Source organism: Artibeus jamaicensis, unplaced genomic scaffold (genome assembly GCF_021234435.1).
Source record: "Artibeus jamaicensis isolate MK-2021 breed Jamaican fruit bat unplaced genomic scaffold, CSHL_Jam_final scaffold_804, whole genome shotgun sequence".
Classification (NCBI taxonomy): Eukaryota; Metazoa; Chordata; class Mammalia; order Chiroptera; family Phyllostomidae; genus Artibeus; species Artibeus jamaicensis.
In genome coordinates this window covers 2280050-2295789 of record NW_026522055.1, presented here as the reverse complement: position 1 = coordinate 2295789, position 15740 = coordinate 2280050, and the positions used below count along the sequence as shown (strand labels likewise).

General features: G+C 49.7%; 1 protein-coding gene across 4 annotated transcripts; it reads left to right on the top strand.

The window, feature by feature from the left end:
• The first annotated feature begins 220 nt into the window (after positions 1-220).
• SIGLEC10 (sialic acid binding Ig like lectin 10) lies at positions 221-8565 on the top strand. Of its 4 annotated transcripts, none has more exons than XM_053659740.1 (11): positions 221-307; positions 838-967; positions 1114-1398; positions 1697-1744; positions 1898-2161; positions 3264-3311; positions 3431-3688; positions 3779-4063; positions 4346-4439; positions 4530-4698; positions 5737-8565. In XM_053659740.1, exons 3-11 carry the CDS (start codon positions 1233-1235, stop codon positions 5950-5952), a joined length of 1548 nt encoding a protein of 515 aa, XP_053515715.1. In that variant the 5' UTR covers positions 221-307; positions 838-967; positions 1114-1232; the 3' UTR covers positions 5953-8565. The 4 variants fall into 4 exon arrangements, with proteins under 4 accessions (XP_053515715.1, XP_053515714.1, XP_037007419.2 ...); XM_053659739.1 differs by having other exon boundaries at positions 221-311; XM_037151524.2 differs by having other exon boundaries at positions 221-311; positions 387-967; positions 5737-8564.
• The last annotated feature ends 7175 nt before the right edge of the window (positions 8566-15740 follow it).

Below are 15740 nucleotides of genomic sequence, written 5' to 3'. Positions count from 1 at the left end.
ATTTCCTGGGCATCCTGCACTTTATCTGGCAAGAAGAGCCCTGCTCCCCACCACACACTCAGAAACCCAAGCCCACTACACCCTCCTCCATCTCCAGGGGCTGCTGTCAAAAGGACTCACTGTGAACTTTCACTTCTGCTTCTGCGATAACCCAGGATTCAGAAGGGGAGTGCCACTGTCTACCCACCCACAGCCAGGCCCCAGGGCTAGACACCTGCCTTCCACTCCCTCCTGCAGAGGAGACCCAGGAAGGACCAGCTCCGCGAGTCCAACACCAGGCACGGCCCCCAGGAAAGGCAGAGTCCAAGTGGGTGAGGTGGGGTGTGGAGTCGGGGGTAAAGGGAGATTCCAGTGGTCTCAGATGAGGAGCTCATTTCATGCATCAGTCCCCCAGGCTCAGCTTCCGCCCACCCGCCCGCCCGCCTGCCCAGGCTTCCTCTTCTGCCCCTGCTCACTACCAGTCACAGAGTCAGGGAATGAGCCTGTCCCAGGGCAGCTGCAAGTGTCGCCTGGGCAGAGATGCTCCCGATGCTGATTTTCGCCATGCTGTGGGGTGGTGAGTGGGCTGATGGCCATAAGGACCAGCATGGGAGCCAGGACTCTGGATACTCACTGGCAGTGCCGGGGGTGGTGACGGTGCCAGAGGGCCTGTGTGTGCTCGTGCCCTGCTCCTTCTCGTACCCCCGTGATGACTGGAGTAACCAAACTCCAGCTTATGGCTACTGGTTCACTGAAGGAACAGAAACGACCCATGGTCGTCCAGTGGCCACAAACAGCTTGTCTCGAGTGGTGGAATCAGAGGCCAAGGGCCGATTCTCCCTTGTGGGCAATCCCCAGGAGTATAGCTGCACCTTGCAGATCAAAGATCCACGGAGGAAAGACAGCAAACAGTACCATTTTCGGATTGAGAGAGGCAGATCCGTGCAATATAATTTTGTGACTAAGAAGTTTTATCTGAATGTGACAGGTAAGGATCTGGCTGAAATGGGGCAGGACCTCCTTCTCCCGTCAACCCCTGTCTCTCATGCTGGGAGGGGCTGTGGGGAGTGGACCATGGGTCACCCCCTGAGGAACCCCATCTGGGATTACAAGCAGTATCCTCTCTCATCCCAGCCAGGACACAGAAGCCAGCTGTGTATGTCCCAAAGACCCTGGAGCCTGGGCATCAGGTGACAGCCATCTGTGTGTTTGACTTGAACTATGAACAATGTCAAGCCCCTACCTTCTCCTGGATGGGGGCTGCCCGCTCCTCCCACCAAATCAGTCTGACCTCCACCCGTGTCTCAGTGCTCACCTTCACGCCCAGTTCTGAGGACCATGGTGCCAGCCTCACCTGCCGAGTGCACTTCCCCAGAGAGCATCTGACCTTCGAAAACAGTGTCCAGCTTAACGTGGCCTGTGAGTTTGGTGGGGACATCAGTGTGGGCAGCTGGTGCAGCGGGTGGGGAGGTAGGGTTGTCTGGCTGTGGGTGGCTGTGGGCAGGGTGTCCACGGAAAGAAAGGAGTGGCGTCCTGAGGTGGGAGGGATATTGGATGCCATTGGTCCTCCCTCCACAAGCATTCTTTGTCATTCCTGTGTCCCTTGTCTTCCCAAGAGTGGGAGGCACACTCATACTTTCTGTTCCCAGGATGGGTTTTCTCTGGCTGTGGGAAGCCAAACATTCCTCCCCAATGCCAGCTCACAATCTTGTTTCAGATGCCCCCAAAGTCCCGGTGATCAGCATTTTCCAAGAGGACGGATCAGGTACCAGGGCCTGCATGTGGGGTTGGACGGGGCTTGTCCAGTCCTCTCCGAGTGATGAAAATATGTCAGGAATATGGGGGAAATGTTCTCTCTCTCTCTCTCTCTCTCTCTCTCTCTCTCTCTCTCTCTCTCTCTCACCACTCCACTCTGCAGCCCAGATGCTCGAGGGAGACAGCCAACCTCTGAAAGTCCAGAAAGGCCAGTCCCTACGGCTGCTCTGTGAGGCAGACAGCAATCCCCCTGCCACTCTGAGCTGGGCCCTGGAGGACAGAGTCCTCTCTAGGTCCCACCCCTCAGGGTCTCGGAGCCTGCAGCTGGTATTGCTTAAGGTGAAGCCTGAGGATGCAGGACGCTATACTTGCCGAGGAGAAAACGGGCTTGGCTTCCAAAGCCGCACGCTGAACCTCTCTGTGCAGTGTGAGTGTGACCAGCAGGGCCTGGTTTCTGGGAGGCGAGAGGGTGAGGGCCAGGGCTGGGGGCAGGATCCCAGACCTCCAAGCAGCCTGGAACCCAGGCCTACAGGACAACGATTTTGATTCCAATTCTGACCAAGATAATTTTCCTCCCAACACCAAGCAATTCTCTGACTCCAGCTGAGTGTCATATAGTTCCACCCGCTTCTGACCCTGTGTATCTGGAGACACAGACCCCAAAGGTGAAGGGCTCAGACCCACAGGACTTCCTCACTTTAGGTACCAGTAGCAAGTTTAGGGTGTCACCTCTGCTTGTGACTCTAGATCAGAAGTGATAGATGGCCCATTCCCGCCTCAGGTTTGAGTAAAATTGGCTAGGCAGAGCAGCTCCAGGAACTCCAGGGAACATTTTACTTACCAGATCACCAGTTTGTTAGGAAAGGACATCATGAGTCAGAACAGCCAGATGGAAAAAATGCCTAGAGCCAGGCCCAGAGGAAGGGCCCAGGACTGCCATAGCCACTCCCTCCCCGAATCTCCATGTGTTCACGGACCCTGAAGAAGTTCTCTGAACCCTGGCCTTTTGGGTTTCCATGGAGGCTCACTCCATAGGTATGAGAGAGGAACTCCTTGGCCACGGGTGATTGAACTCAATCTTTAGCCCCTCCCACTTTGGGAGGTCAGGGATGGCCCTGAATAGGCCATCCCTCCAGTGGCAGGATTGGTTTCCCTGGCAACCAGCCTCCATCCTTAGGTGCTTTGCAGAAGTCACCTCCGTAACCTGAACTCAGCTGTAGTGGCAAAAGTGTTTGTGATGAGTATGGAGACACCTTCATCGCTGTCATCACTTAGAAACTCCAAGATCTTCAGGATCTCTGTGCCAGGAGAGGGGTCCAAGACCAAATATACCTCTCTTATTATAAATCACACTGTCACAGGGTGCCCTTATCCCCCACCTATTTCCTGGGGTGGTTTGTGTTGTGGTGACTCACTGCGTGGTGATTCAGTCCTCCATCCTTGCCTGCCTCTCCCTCTAGTCCCCAGGGACCCTTTGCCTTGAGGGTGGCCCTTGGCCTCCTGCAGCTGGTGCTGTGTGTCTCTTTCAGATGCCCCTGAGAACCTGACAGTGATGGTCTCTCGAGCAGATGGGACAGGTAGGAGAGGGGACAGAGCAACCCGGTCTTCTCAGGGCTAAACTGGGAGCCCGTGCGTCTGGAATGTGCGCATGCGCCAGGGTGAGCTCTGCATTTCTCCTGCCTCTTCTGTCTCCTAGTCCTGGAAAACCTCAGGAATGGCGCGTCTCTCCCCATCCTGGAGGGCGAAAGCCTGCGTTTGCTCTGTGTTGCCCACAGCAACCCGGCAGCCAGGCTGAGCTGGACCCGGTGCGGGGAATTTCTGAGCTCCTCCCAGCCCTCAGACCCTGGGGTCCTGGAACTGCCTCGGATACAAATGGAGCATGGAGGCGAATTCATTTGCAAAGCTTCGAACCCGCTGGGATCCCTCCAAGCCTCCTTGCATCTCTCTGTGCGCTGTGAGTGGAGGGATGGAGGCACATGGGGTCAAGGCATCCAGGTCCTGGGAGGGCAGAGGCACCGCTGACCCTTCTTCTCGGTCCCCACAGACCCCCCACGGCTGCTGGGACACTCCTGCTCCTGGGAGGACGAGGGTCTGCGTTGCAGCTGCTCCTCCCGAGCGGAGCCGGCCCCCTCGCTGCGCTGGCGGCTGGGGGAGATGCTGCTGGAGGGGAACCACAGCAACGACTCCTACACGGTCACCTCCAGCTCAGAGGGACCCTGGGCCAACAGCTCCCTGAGCCTCCGCGCGGGGCTCAGCGCCGGCCTCAGGCTCAGCTGCGAGGTTGGGAATGTCCACGGGGCCCAGAGCGCCAGTGTCCTGCTGCTGCCAGGTCAGGGGCCTGCTTGTTGCCCCCTGAGGCGGGACCTGAGTGGGGCAAACACTGGGACCTGTGGTTGGAGGGGGAGCAGGAGCTGGGGAGGGACTCCCCTGCATCTCTGGCTGGGGGTTCAGAGGGGAGAATACAAAACCTGAGCCTGGGGTGCAGCAGGGTTTTAAAGAGATAGACTGAAAGGAATTGTTAGTAAGACGTCTGGAAGGGGAGCAGGAAGCCCAGGTGCTGGTGGGGAGACCCGCGTTGATAAGAGAGGCTCAGAGACTTTTCTTCCTGCAGAAAAGAAAGGCCTCATCTCAAAAGGATTCTCTAGAGGTGTACTTTTGGGCACTGGCGTCACCACCCTCTTCATCCTCTGCCTCATCCTGGTCTTGTGAGTTAGGAGCAGGTGTGACGGGGTGTGGGGACAGGGGACAGGGGAAGGAAGTGCCGGGGCGCCCACTGAGGCGGGTCCTTTCCTCAGAGTGAAGATTCTGAGAAAGAAACAGACCCAGGCAGGGACTCCGACGCAGGCAGGGACTCCGCCGACCCAGGCTGAGACTCCCGCCCAACCAGAGACTCAGAGGCTCAGGGTCACGAGGAGGAGCACCATCCTGGATTACATCAACGTGGTCCCTAACACCGGTCACCTGGTGAGTGAGTGGTCGGGGTCTGCTGCCCCTTTCTTGCCCTGTCCCCCCTCTTTGCCTGAGGGACATCAAGGTGGAAAAAGCATGGGTGTTGGATCCAAATCCTGATTCTGGCTGGCACTTAGTATCTGAGAGACCTTGACCAAAATCACTGGCTCTGTCTGAGCCTCCATTGCTTCCTCTGTTTTCTTTGAGAGTTGGTGGGAGGCGCAAAACACATGCCCTTGCTCCATACGTAGCAGCTACACCATTGTTAACCGCCACTAAGAACATTACTAATGAATGATGTAACCATCATTAACATCACTGAGAGGCAGAAGGTGGGCACACCTCCACCTTCTGAGGGTCTTCTCTGCTTCCCACACCCCCAGTCTACTTCTCTGTACATCATATCCATTTACAAGCCAAATAGATCTATCAAGCCTCTTGACTACAATCCAAAGGAAGGAACAAAGGATTGATACTTGGCAACCGGTTAAATAGAGCTTAGGGACAAAAATGTTCTTAAAAAGCCAAACTCTAACGGTCCCACGTACATAATTCCACTTATATAGCTCTTTTCAAATGATAACGTTGTAGAGCTGGGAAACAGAGTAGTACCTGCACCGAGGTTAGGGACAGGTCTCTGGGTTTAGAGCCGTTCTGCATCTTGATGGGGGTTACAGGCATCTGTCTACCTGTGCTAGTCTGCTAGGGGGGGCACAGCAAAGAGATACAGACTGCCCTGGGCAGCTGGCTTAGTTGGTTGGAACATCATCCCATACACCAAAATTTGCGGGTTCAATCCCTGGTCAGGGCACACAGCTAGGTTATAGGTTTGATCCTCAGTCAGGGCACATATGGCAGGCAACTGATCACTCTCTCTCCCTCATCAATCTAATAAAAACTTATCCTTGGGTGAGGGTTTTTTTAAAAGGCAGAGAATTTACTTCCTCATGTGACCCCAGTTCTTCCATCAGTGCCTGCCATGTGGTAGGCACTCAAGTATTTGCTGAGCAAACAAATGGATGAATGAATGAATGACGGCCATTTTTCCCTTAGGCTCGGAATCGGAGGGCCAAACCCAGCAGTCCTTCCAGGACCCCTCCTGCAGATGCTAACCCCCCAGGACCCAAATCATCCCGTCCAGCCCCAGAATCAGGGAACAACAAAGAAGAGATTCATTACGCTGCCCTCAGCTTCTCCGGCCTCAGGGCACAGGAGACCCAGGAGTCCAGGGACATTGGCTCAGACTATGCAGAAATCAGGTTCCACTGAGGGCCCACTGGGCTGTGGGGTGGGGATCCAGGCTGGGGTGGAAAGTCAGGGTCATGGAGAGGATAAGGAAAAGGGGGCAGAGTCTCTTTCTCTGTCTTTTTTAAACTTCTCCCAGGATGGGCCATCCCATCCCAGGCCTGACATTTGCAACCGCTTGACAGCTCTCTCCAGAGTGACCTTCTCTGGATACACTCTTCTGCAAAGATAAACATTTTGTGTGACAAACCAAGGCACCAGATTATTCACAGGGTCACTTTTCTACAAGGTGGAAGAACCATTAACAATGGCTCAACATACCGCTCAAGAGCCAAGACTGTTTTTACAGTTTAAACAACTGTGGGGTGTTGGGAGAGAGTGGCCCTGGCTGGTGTGGCTCAGTGGATTGAGCACTGGCCTGCAAGCCAAAGGGTCGCTGGTTCAATTCCCAGTCAGGACACATGCCTGGGTTGTGGGCCAGGTCCCCAGTAGGGGGCGCATGAGAGGCAACCAATCGATGTGTCTTGCACATTGATATTTCTCTCCCTCTTTTTCTCCCTCCTTTCCCATCTCTCTAAGAATAAATAAATAAAAGATTTTTAAAAAACAATAAACAAATAAATGGTTGGGGGAATCAGATGGTTGGGTGGTGCATAAAAATATGAAATACAAATGTTAGCATGTCCATTAATAAAGTGTTATTGCAGAGCAGCCATGCCCATCCTTTTATGTATGGTCTTCTATGGCTGATTTCATGCAGAGTTGAGTTGTCAGCCTGCAAAGCCTAAGATATTTAGCATCTGGTCCTTTACAGGAAAAGTTTGCGTATCTTAAAGTAAACTCACCCAGTTATTTTTACCGAATGGGGAAATGGAAGCAGTTTAGAAATGGGTCAAGAGTAGCCAGGGCCAGGGTGACCAGCTGTGGGACCAGGTGGGTGGTTTATAGGGTAAGGATGTCGCCTCTCTTACCCACCCAGGGTGGGTAGGAGAGGCAACATGGAAGTTGGGGGTGAATGTGTTGTCGACCTGAAAACCAAGAGAAGAGCACCAACCAGCTGGTGAAGAGAAGGAGGAGGGGTTGTTTCTCACTGCAAAGCATGTTTCTTCCCTTCCTCCTTCCCTGGAGGTCATAGTTGTGACTGTTTCATAGACAGTCTTCTTGGGGGATGGTTTTCAGTCAGGCAGAAAACTGGAAAGCCCAGAAAAGATGCTGGCCTTTGTATCCAAAAAAAAAAAAGTGATGTTACACATTGAAAAGCAGCAAGAACTGGAAAAAAAGTAGAAATAAAATAGAAGAGGTTACAAGTAAAGCTAAGAAAAATATGCATTCAAGCAGGTCATATTGGGTTTTATCAGCTCACACACTCAACTTAAGTGGCAGTGTCATAATAAGAGGAAAGGGGAGAAAGGAAATTCATTTTTTTCTTGTTAAAAAATTTTTATTGTTGTTCAATTACAGCTGTCTTCATTTTCTCCCATTCATTTCTCCCCTGCTTTACCCACCCTCACCTTCCACATTTAGTCCTCCCCACTACCCCCTGTTGGCTTTGTTCATGGATCCTTTGTAACTGTTTCTTGACAACTCTTCCCCTTCTTTCCCCGGTTATCCCCCCCCCCCCCAGTTACTGTCAGTTTGTTCTGCATTTCCATGTCTCTGGTTCTATTTTGCTCCCTTGTTTGTTTTGTTGATTAGGTTGATGTGATCTTATAGGTAAGATCACATGGTATTAGTCTTTCACTTCCTGGCAAGGAAATTCATATTTTAAGTGCCTCCTACGTATCACACTCAGTCAATTATTCATAGTTATGTCCTCTGATGATGACTGGGGTGTACCATAAAGAGTATCTATGTTGTAAAGATATCTGAGACTCAGAGAAGTGAGTTAATTTACCCAAAGCCACACAGGACAGTAGCTGGCTGACTCTGAAACCACAGCTTCTCCTACCCTTCCCTGTACTTCTCAACCCTTCCTGTAGGGGGTGCTCTTGAGTGAAAAGGACTCAAAATAGCAGGCCAAAACCCAAGCAGGACACTCTGCTTGTCTCTGGGGAGAAACTGAGACATAAAAGCCCCATCTCTGACCTAGCTTGTAGTCAACAGGATCAAGATAACAGGGGGTTAGAGGGAGAGGCAAAAAGGTAGAAGAGATTAAGAAGTACAAATTGCCAGTTATGAAAACCATCATGGGGATGTAAAGTACAGCACAAGAAATATAGTCAATGATAATTGTAATCACTATGTATGTACAATGTATGTATGTCAGGTGGGTACTATAATTATTAGGGGGATCACGTTGTAAGGTATATAAATGTCTAATCACTATGTTGTACATTTGAAATTAATATAATATTGTACATCAACTAAGTAAAAATAAATTTTAAAAATGAAGCTATTTCATTGGAATAATGCACATCTTTGTAAAACTCAGTCAATATTTTACATGGTCATTTCTATCATGTATTGCCCTTTAAAATTTTTCTATATATAATGCTTTATAATCTTCCATGTAGCAGCCATTGATATCTTTATTACATTTCTCTTGAGGTATTTGGTATTTTGGGGGTTCTATTAAAAACAATATATTTCTTTCTATGTCATTTTTTGGTTGATTCTGGTATATAAAAATGCACTTGAATTTTGAACATTAGCCTTATATTTATGAATCTTGAAAAGTTTGCCTGTTTTAAATAATTCATCTGTAAATTATTTTGAATGTTCTATGTAAAACAAATGATATCACCTGATAATAAACATTTCATTGTTTTCTTCAAAGGGGAAAATAAATAAATAGATAAATATTTAAAAGATGCTGAGGCCCTGGCTGGTGTAGCTCAGTGGATTGAGCATGGGCTGCAAACTAAAGGGTCAGCGGTTTGATTCCCAGTCAGGGCACAGGCCTGGGTTGCAGGCCAGGTCCCCAGTAGGGGGCGCGTATGAGCAGTAACCACACATTGGTGTTTCTGTTCCTCTCTTTGTCCTTCCTCTCTCTCTAAAAATAAATAAATAACATCTTTTATAAAAAAATTTAAAAAAAGAATTAAAAGATACTGAAGAGCAAGGTGAGATTTAGAAAAAAAGATGTGTCATTTCAAAAGGGGTCAACCTAGACTGAGAGGAAAAGGCTGTGAGCAGACAGGCTAATGTTTCCCAAGCACAAGCAAAACAAGGACGTGTGGCCGATGTTGAGAGTCATGGTATCCTGAGCAACAGAATAAGAGAGGACGTTCAGAGATGATATCCACTGGAGCTAAACTCTCTCAAGTTCCACAGCTATTTATTTGTGAAAATATTTATAACACTAGCATATATTGAGTGCTTACCCAGGCACTGTTGTTTAAAGCTTACATCATTCCCACCTAATTTTCACAGGAAGTTAAGGACAGGTTTGGCCCAAGACCAGCTTGCCAATCCCTAATGAACTAGGAGCCCTGATTTGGCAGTTACCGGGTGACTGATGATATGGCGAGAAGGCCCACATTGCTTTCCAACGTGCCTATGCCTCTGAGTAATGACTAAAATCACAAACAGAATGAGCTGCAAGGACTGAAGTTGGCCCTCAGAAGCCAGCACACACCCAGTAATGGAGTCACAGACTCGACTCCTGAGTGAGATCGCCCCAGTGAACCCACCTCCTTTCCTCAACGGACCTTGAAGAGGGACAGAGTCTGGCCTAATGGCACACTGCAGAATTGCAGAAGTGAAATCCAAACTCAGACAGGTCCTAAAATAGATGAGTGCGGCAGGTCCTGAATTCTTTTTCATAAACTGTGAGTTGGGGGGATGCTAGAGAAGCCTCTGTTTCCCTCCCTTGACCCCCAAACCCTTCCAGGAGAGCAAGCCTTCAGCCTTGGTCTGACCTGGGGGATGACTAGATCACAAGGTTGAGTTTCTAGGGCAACAGGTTTGACAAGGAGTCAGTAACTCTGAAATGTGTCTGCTAAAGGTCCTGACTTGCGCAGTAATGACTTGGGACTTGGAAGGAAGGAAGGAAGTTGTTTTTCAGAACTCTCAGGGAAAGGTGATGTTGAGTAGATCAAACAAACAAACAAATAAATAAAACACCACCAGGCCTGCAGTCAGAAGACCGGGCTCAGACATTCTGTGTTGCGATACTCTCCATAACCAGTTAGTTATTCAGAGACTATCAACTCCAGGAAATATAAACATAAAACTGTGCCATATTTCTGATCACTGATCCAGTTGTGGATCATTAAAACTTTTTTTTTTAGCCCCTAGTGCTGTCTCGGACATTGTGTAACTTTCCAGTCAGTGCTGAGTATTAAAATCAGCCTGATCATAAGTCTTCACCTCAGACTTGGTGTAAATCCCATCATCTCCTCTCTCCATCCAGCAGGGTTTAGGCTGGGACCTAACTCCCAAACAAAGACAGGGAGACCAGTTGTCCCTGCCACACCTTTGCTTCATTCCCACATCAAGCCCTAGTTTCCCAAAATACTGGGGCTCAGAGGAGGGACAGATATCGGAACAAGTGACTCTTGATCTAAGTGGCCACAGCTATGGCCTCTTATTGGCTAAAACGACTTCTCTGGGTCACCCTGGTGGGCCCTCTTCGAGGCAGGAGTCCAAAGACTGGCTGTCTCATAGAGCAAAAGTGTGAGGACTTTAGCCTGGTGAGACTTTCTCAATGCCTCTATTTCTTGCCATAAAAGTTGTGCCCCTCCCTCCTGCTGTAAGGGGGGACACAAGCCCTCCAGTGTGTTCCTCTTTTACTCTCACACTGCCACCACACTTCAGGTCACCTGTGACCTCAGACATGTGGATTTTCCACTCATCAAGTGACTTTTTGACACCCTGTGGGTGTCCTACAAATGACCTGAAGACTGATACTGTCTACCCCCAGATAGCGTCAGAGCCCACAAGTTAAGGGCTCAGTTCCACAAGACTGCCCCTACTTCAGACACAAGTCACAAGTTCATTTGTCATATGTGCTTCTGACTGATCCACAATAGATTGAAGGTTCCAGTGACCCCTTCCTTGGGTTTGATAATGGCTCACAGAATGCAGGGAAGCTCTTACTTACATTTACTGGTTTATTATAAAGGGATATTATCTGGGAACAGTCAGATGGAAGAGATGCAGAGGGCAAGGTATGGGGCAGGGGTGAAGAACCTCTATGCTCTCACCAGATACAACCCTTCCCAGCACCTTCACATGTTCACCAATCCAGATGCTCTCCAAGCCCCAAAGTTTGGGATATTCATGGAAAGTTCATCGTGTAGGCACAATCGATCATTCGCTCCATCTCCAGCTTCTATTCTGTTCCTGGAGAGGAGAAGGATCCAAACTTCTCATCATGGCTTGGTTTAGGGGGTGACCAACCCCCATCAAGGAGCCAACCCTTTTAGAGTCACCTTTTTAGAACAAAAGACATTCCTATCACTCAGGAAATTATAAGAGCCTCAGGAGCTCTTGTGCCAGGAACCTGAAGCAGAGACATAAATATTCTATTTCAAACACACCTTCTCTGATTCCATCACTAGCATATGTCACACGGCCTCCTGCCACCTTCTTGGGTGAGATACATTCCAGATGGCTGGAAACCCAGCTACCTTCCTCAGTGCCCACTCAACTCACACGTCCTCAGTCTGCTGCTGGACAGTGGGACACAGGCTACACTACCTTTGCCTTCACTTCAGAAACCAGCCACAAGCTCAGAGATCCCAGACCACCAACGCTTCTGACCAACTGGCTACAAATTCAGGAGTTTCCACAACCTCCTTGGGTTCAATAATTCACTGTAGTGACTCACAGAACTCAGGAAAGCACCACCCATGATTACAGTTAGATGCATAGAGGGAGGTCAGGGAGAGTCCCAAACACAGAGCTCTGTGTCAAGATGCATCCCCAGCAGGAAGTTCCCCAGAGGCTTGGTATCTAGAGTCTTCCTGTGTCTCTGTGTGTGTATATGTTACATAGGCATGATTGATTGAGTCATTGGCCATCATCTCTAGTCCCCCTTCCCTTCCAGGTCAAGCTGAAATCACAAGGCTCAAAGCCCAAAAGCCCTAATTACATGGTTAGTTTTTTTTCCAGAATGAACAGCCACCATCTTGAAACTAACTATGAGCCACCATGTAGAGGTCTTGTTAGCATAAACTCAGATGTAGTTTGAGGACCCAGATGCCATCACTCAGAAAATCCCAAGGCTTTAGAGGGTTCCTCCCAAGAGTCAGGGACAAAGGCTAGACACATTCTTTATTATGCGACATAATCCACCTTTGAGCTGCTGTGAGGGTTGAATTAGATAAAAGCACTTGGAATAGAGTCTAATGTCTTGTATAGCTTCAAAAATATGCATTATTACTGGTACTTTATTTCTACTATTTCATCATCATCATCATCATCATCATCATCATCATCACCATTGGTCCTGGAATGCAGTTCATGGAAGAAAAAGAAGTCACAATGACAGGTTTAGTCCTGGCTGGTTTTCTTGTGTGCTCATATGACATGTGGAAGTTTTCTGAGCCATTTCTCACTGATTACTAAAATGCAAGGTAACTAATCTAGCCACAGGTTACCCATTGACAATAGTATTCTCAGATCTAAGGGGCTGTGCCTTCTCAATATTGCTAGATAAGGCTAAATTGTCCTCCCAAAATATGCTGGGTTTTTTTTAAGGCTGTTATGACAAAGGAACAGGACAGAAGAATTGGGGGAATGACAGGAATGTTTTGTATCTTGTTTGTGGTGGTGGTTACGTGGCTTTATACATTTGCAGAACGAAGAACTGTACACCAAAAAGGATGAATATTTGAAGAAATTAGTTAAATAAATATACGAAGGATCCATGGATGTAGACAACAGTGTGGGAATTGACTAAGAAAGTGGGAGTAGTCTGGGTGGAGGGCAGGGAAGGGGCAAAATTGGGACATCTATAATAGCATAAATAATTTTTAAAGATAAATCATATGAATAGAAAACATATTGTTCACTTTTTGAGAATTTCTTTTTCCCTACAAATGGACCTTGAGAGCTTGCTTGGAGGTTCTAGGAGGGGAGCGCAGCTACTCATATGCCCTTGACCGAAGACTGATCCTCTCCTCTAGTCAGGAAGGTCATCCTCTTGGACCAAGTACACAGCTTCAGGAGGGATGCACATGGATCAGTAAGGAAAGAAGGGGACACCCGCCTAGACAGCCAGATCAGTGGAATCAACCCTGGCGATCAATGGGGCGATAGATGTCACAGACAGGTTGCCCTCGTATCTGACTTTTTGAGAATTTAAATGAGATGACACTAGTGAAAGTGTCTATGGGAATCTCCCATTTGGGGGCCCTTTGGCCTCCAGACTTCCACTTCCACTTTAGCAGATGCTTCTAGCACATTCTCAATTTCAAGCAGTCTAAAACCATCCATGGTAGTCACATACACCTAGGGGGCTCATTCCAGCACAGACCTCAGTTCACAGATCTGACCCCTAAACTCATTCTCACTCCAGTAACCTTTTGGCAAGCACCCTGGGCATTTCCTGGGTTCTGGCACAATCACCCAGCTCCAAGGTTCCAGGAGGGACTTGGACCTGAACAGTGACTATTGGCTAAAGGCTCAGTAAGCTGGGTTGGGAGTCTAGCAGCTGGAAAGGAATTAAGAGAGGATCAGGAATCCTGAAGTCAAGGTAATGAGTGAGGGCTTTCTGTGTGTGATGGATGTGGGAAGGAGATTCTTGTGGGGACCTCAAAGTTGATTCTGGGGGAGGTGTTTGTGAAGGCAAGACCAGGCAGGCCCAGATGATATACTGATGAGGGAGGAAGCACAGGGTATCCTAAGATTGGTGACCTGGATGCTGAAAATGACCCAACAGGGTGCCAGACAGTGAGCAATTAATGATGGGGGAACTGAGGAAAGGGAGGCTCCTAGGATAGTGACTGGGAGAAGGGGGAATGCTGGCAGTTGGAGAATGGGGAGAATCCTAGAGAGAGGACTTGAAAGTGCAATTTTCATCTAAAGGATATTGGTGTAGAGGAGGGTGAGGAGACCGGCAGGAAGAGGAAGAAGCTTCAGGATGGGGGAACTTCCAAGGCTGAGGGTGGCCCTCAGGATCACCCTCTGTGCCCGGAAGGTTATTTCTGCTCTCTGAAGCCCAGGGGACAGTCAGTGAATTTGGGAGGTGCTGTGTGGTTTTCAAAATGCGAAGATGCCCTAAAGGGGATTCTCTGAAGCAAGTGACTGTAAAAGCAATGAAAAGGATTGTCCCAAATACAGGTTGAAGGGGAAGGAGCAATTCCAAAGGAGGAAGAGGGCCTGAAAATAATCCCTGAGGAGTCCTCTTGACAGTGGAGGATAGGGGCTGTGGGAAGGAAGCCCCTAAGTAGGCAAAGTGGGGTTCACAGGGCAGGAATGACCCCCTTTACTGGGAAGGACACCCTAGGGTGAAGGAGCTAGTAGTGAGGAGAGAGGCCTTCAGGAGACAGTGGGTGCTGAAGGGGCAGGGAACCCAGGAGAAGAGGAGCTGGCAGAGAAGATCTCAGAAAGTGGCAGGGGGTGGGGAGCCCTTAATGATGACCTTCTGAATTTTAAAAGTGTCAGTAAAACACAAAAAGGCAGGGACAGGGGGAAGGGAGAGTGGTAGTGAAGGGTGGATCCTAAGAACAGGAGTAAGGAATATGGATCTGAAGGTAGAGATGTCCCTGCAGACCACCTCCCCCTGGATACTGAAGGAGGCCCCCTGGGGCCTCCTGAAGGACTGGGGACCCTTGCCCTGGCAGGATGGCTGAGTGAACTGAAAAACTGCCAGTTGGATTCCCAGTCAGGGCACATGCTGGGGTTGCAGACCAGGTCTCCAGCAGGGGGCGAGCCTCCTCTCTAAAAATAAGTAAGTAAAATCTTGAAAGAGTAGGGGGCCCTCAATATGGCCGTCCCCCTAGAACTTGCAGGGTCCCAAGACTTCTCAAGGGAGTGAGGACCTGGAAGAATGTGGAAACGGGGAAGCTGAACTCCTGGGGTGGGGATGTCCCATTTCCATCCTGAAAGACCCAGACGCTAGGGGAGGGAGGATGGAAAACATCAACAGGAAGTGTGACTCCTGACGGAGCGCCCGGAGACCCATCTTTGGAGTCTGCGGTCTAGAAATGAGGGGTGAAGAACTTTCGGGTCGAAGTCTAAAAGTGACCTCTGGGCCTTTAAGGGGCTGGGAGGGGAGAGTGAGGTGAGAGCCCTTCACAGGGTGAAAGAGAGGATGTAAAGGCCCATAGGGGCGACAGTGACCGAGTCCCCAGGACCTGGAGGCCCTGGTCGCCAACCCACATTGTGCTGAGGAAGTGGGTAAGTCCCAAGGGAGAGCTCAGGATCCCCACGGTTTCCCGGCGGGGCCGAAAGTGGTGGTAAAGGACATCCTGAAGGAATCCGGGAGCCCTGTGCGCAGTGGAGGCCCTTAAAGTCCAATCTTGTGTCTCTGACTGTCCGCTGCCTGTGGAGGTTACTGAGAGGGGGGTTGGTCCCTCAGCCCAGGGCTGCCTCACCGCCGTCCTCCCTAAGCTTAGATCGGATCTCAAGTCCTGGGCTGCGTCTCCCGGACACAGCCGAAACCAACCTTCGGGAGCCCGGACTACTGCCACCGCTAGAGGGCAAAGCGAAACTGTCAGTTACTACTGCCAGGATGTAGATGCGGAAAGAGGACAGCCAATCAGAGGGCGCGAGAGAGGCTGGAGTTCAGAAACATTGCCAATCAAAGGGCGAAGACAGCGTCGGAAGCAACTCAAGCTCACCCTCCAATCGGAACTGAGGATGGTGTCACGCGCTGCCCTACAGAACAAGCGGTGGGCAGGGCTAAAGAGTCCCCGGCGAAT

Bases quoted from the DNA above. Each gene is read 5' to 3' on its own strand.
- SIGLEC10 (XM_037151524.2), top strand. From the start codon at position 520: ATGCTCCCGATGCTGATTTTCGCCATGCTGTGGGGTGGTGAGTGGGCT. The intron at 1,399-1,696 runs GTGAGTTTGGTG...ATCTTGTTTCAG, and splicing joins TGTCCAGCTTAACGTGGCCT to ATGCCCCCAAAGTCCCGGTG. The intron at 2,162-3,263 runs GTGAGTGTGACC...TGTCTCTTTCAG, and splicing joins GCTGAACCTCTCTGTGCAGT to ATGCCCCTGAGAACCTGACA.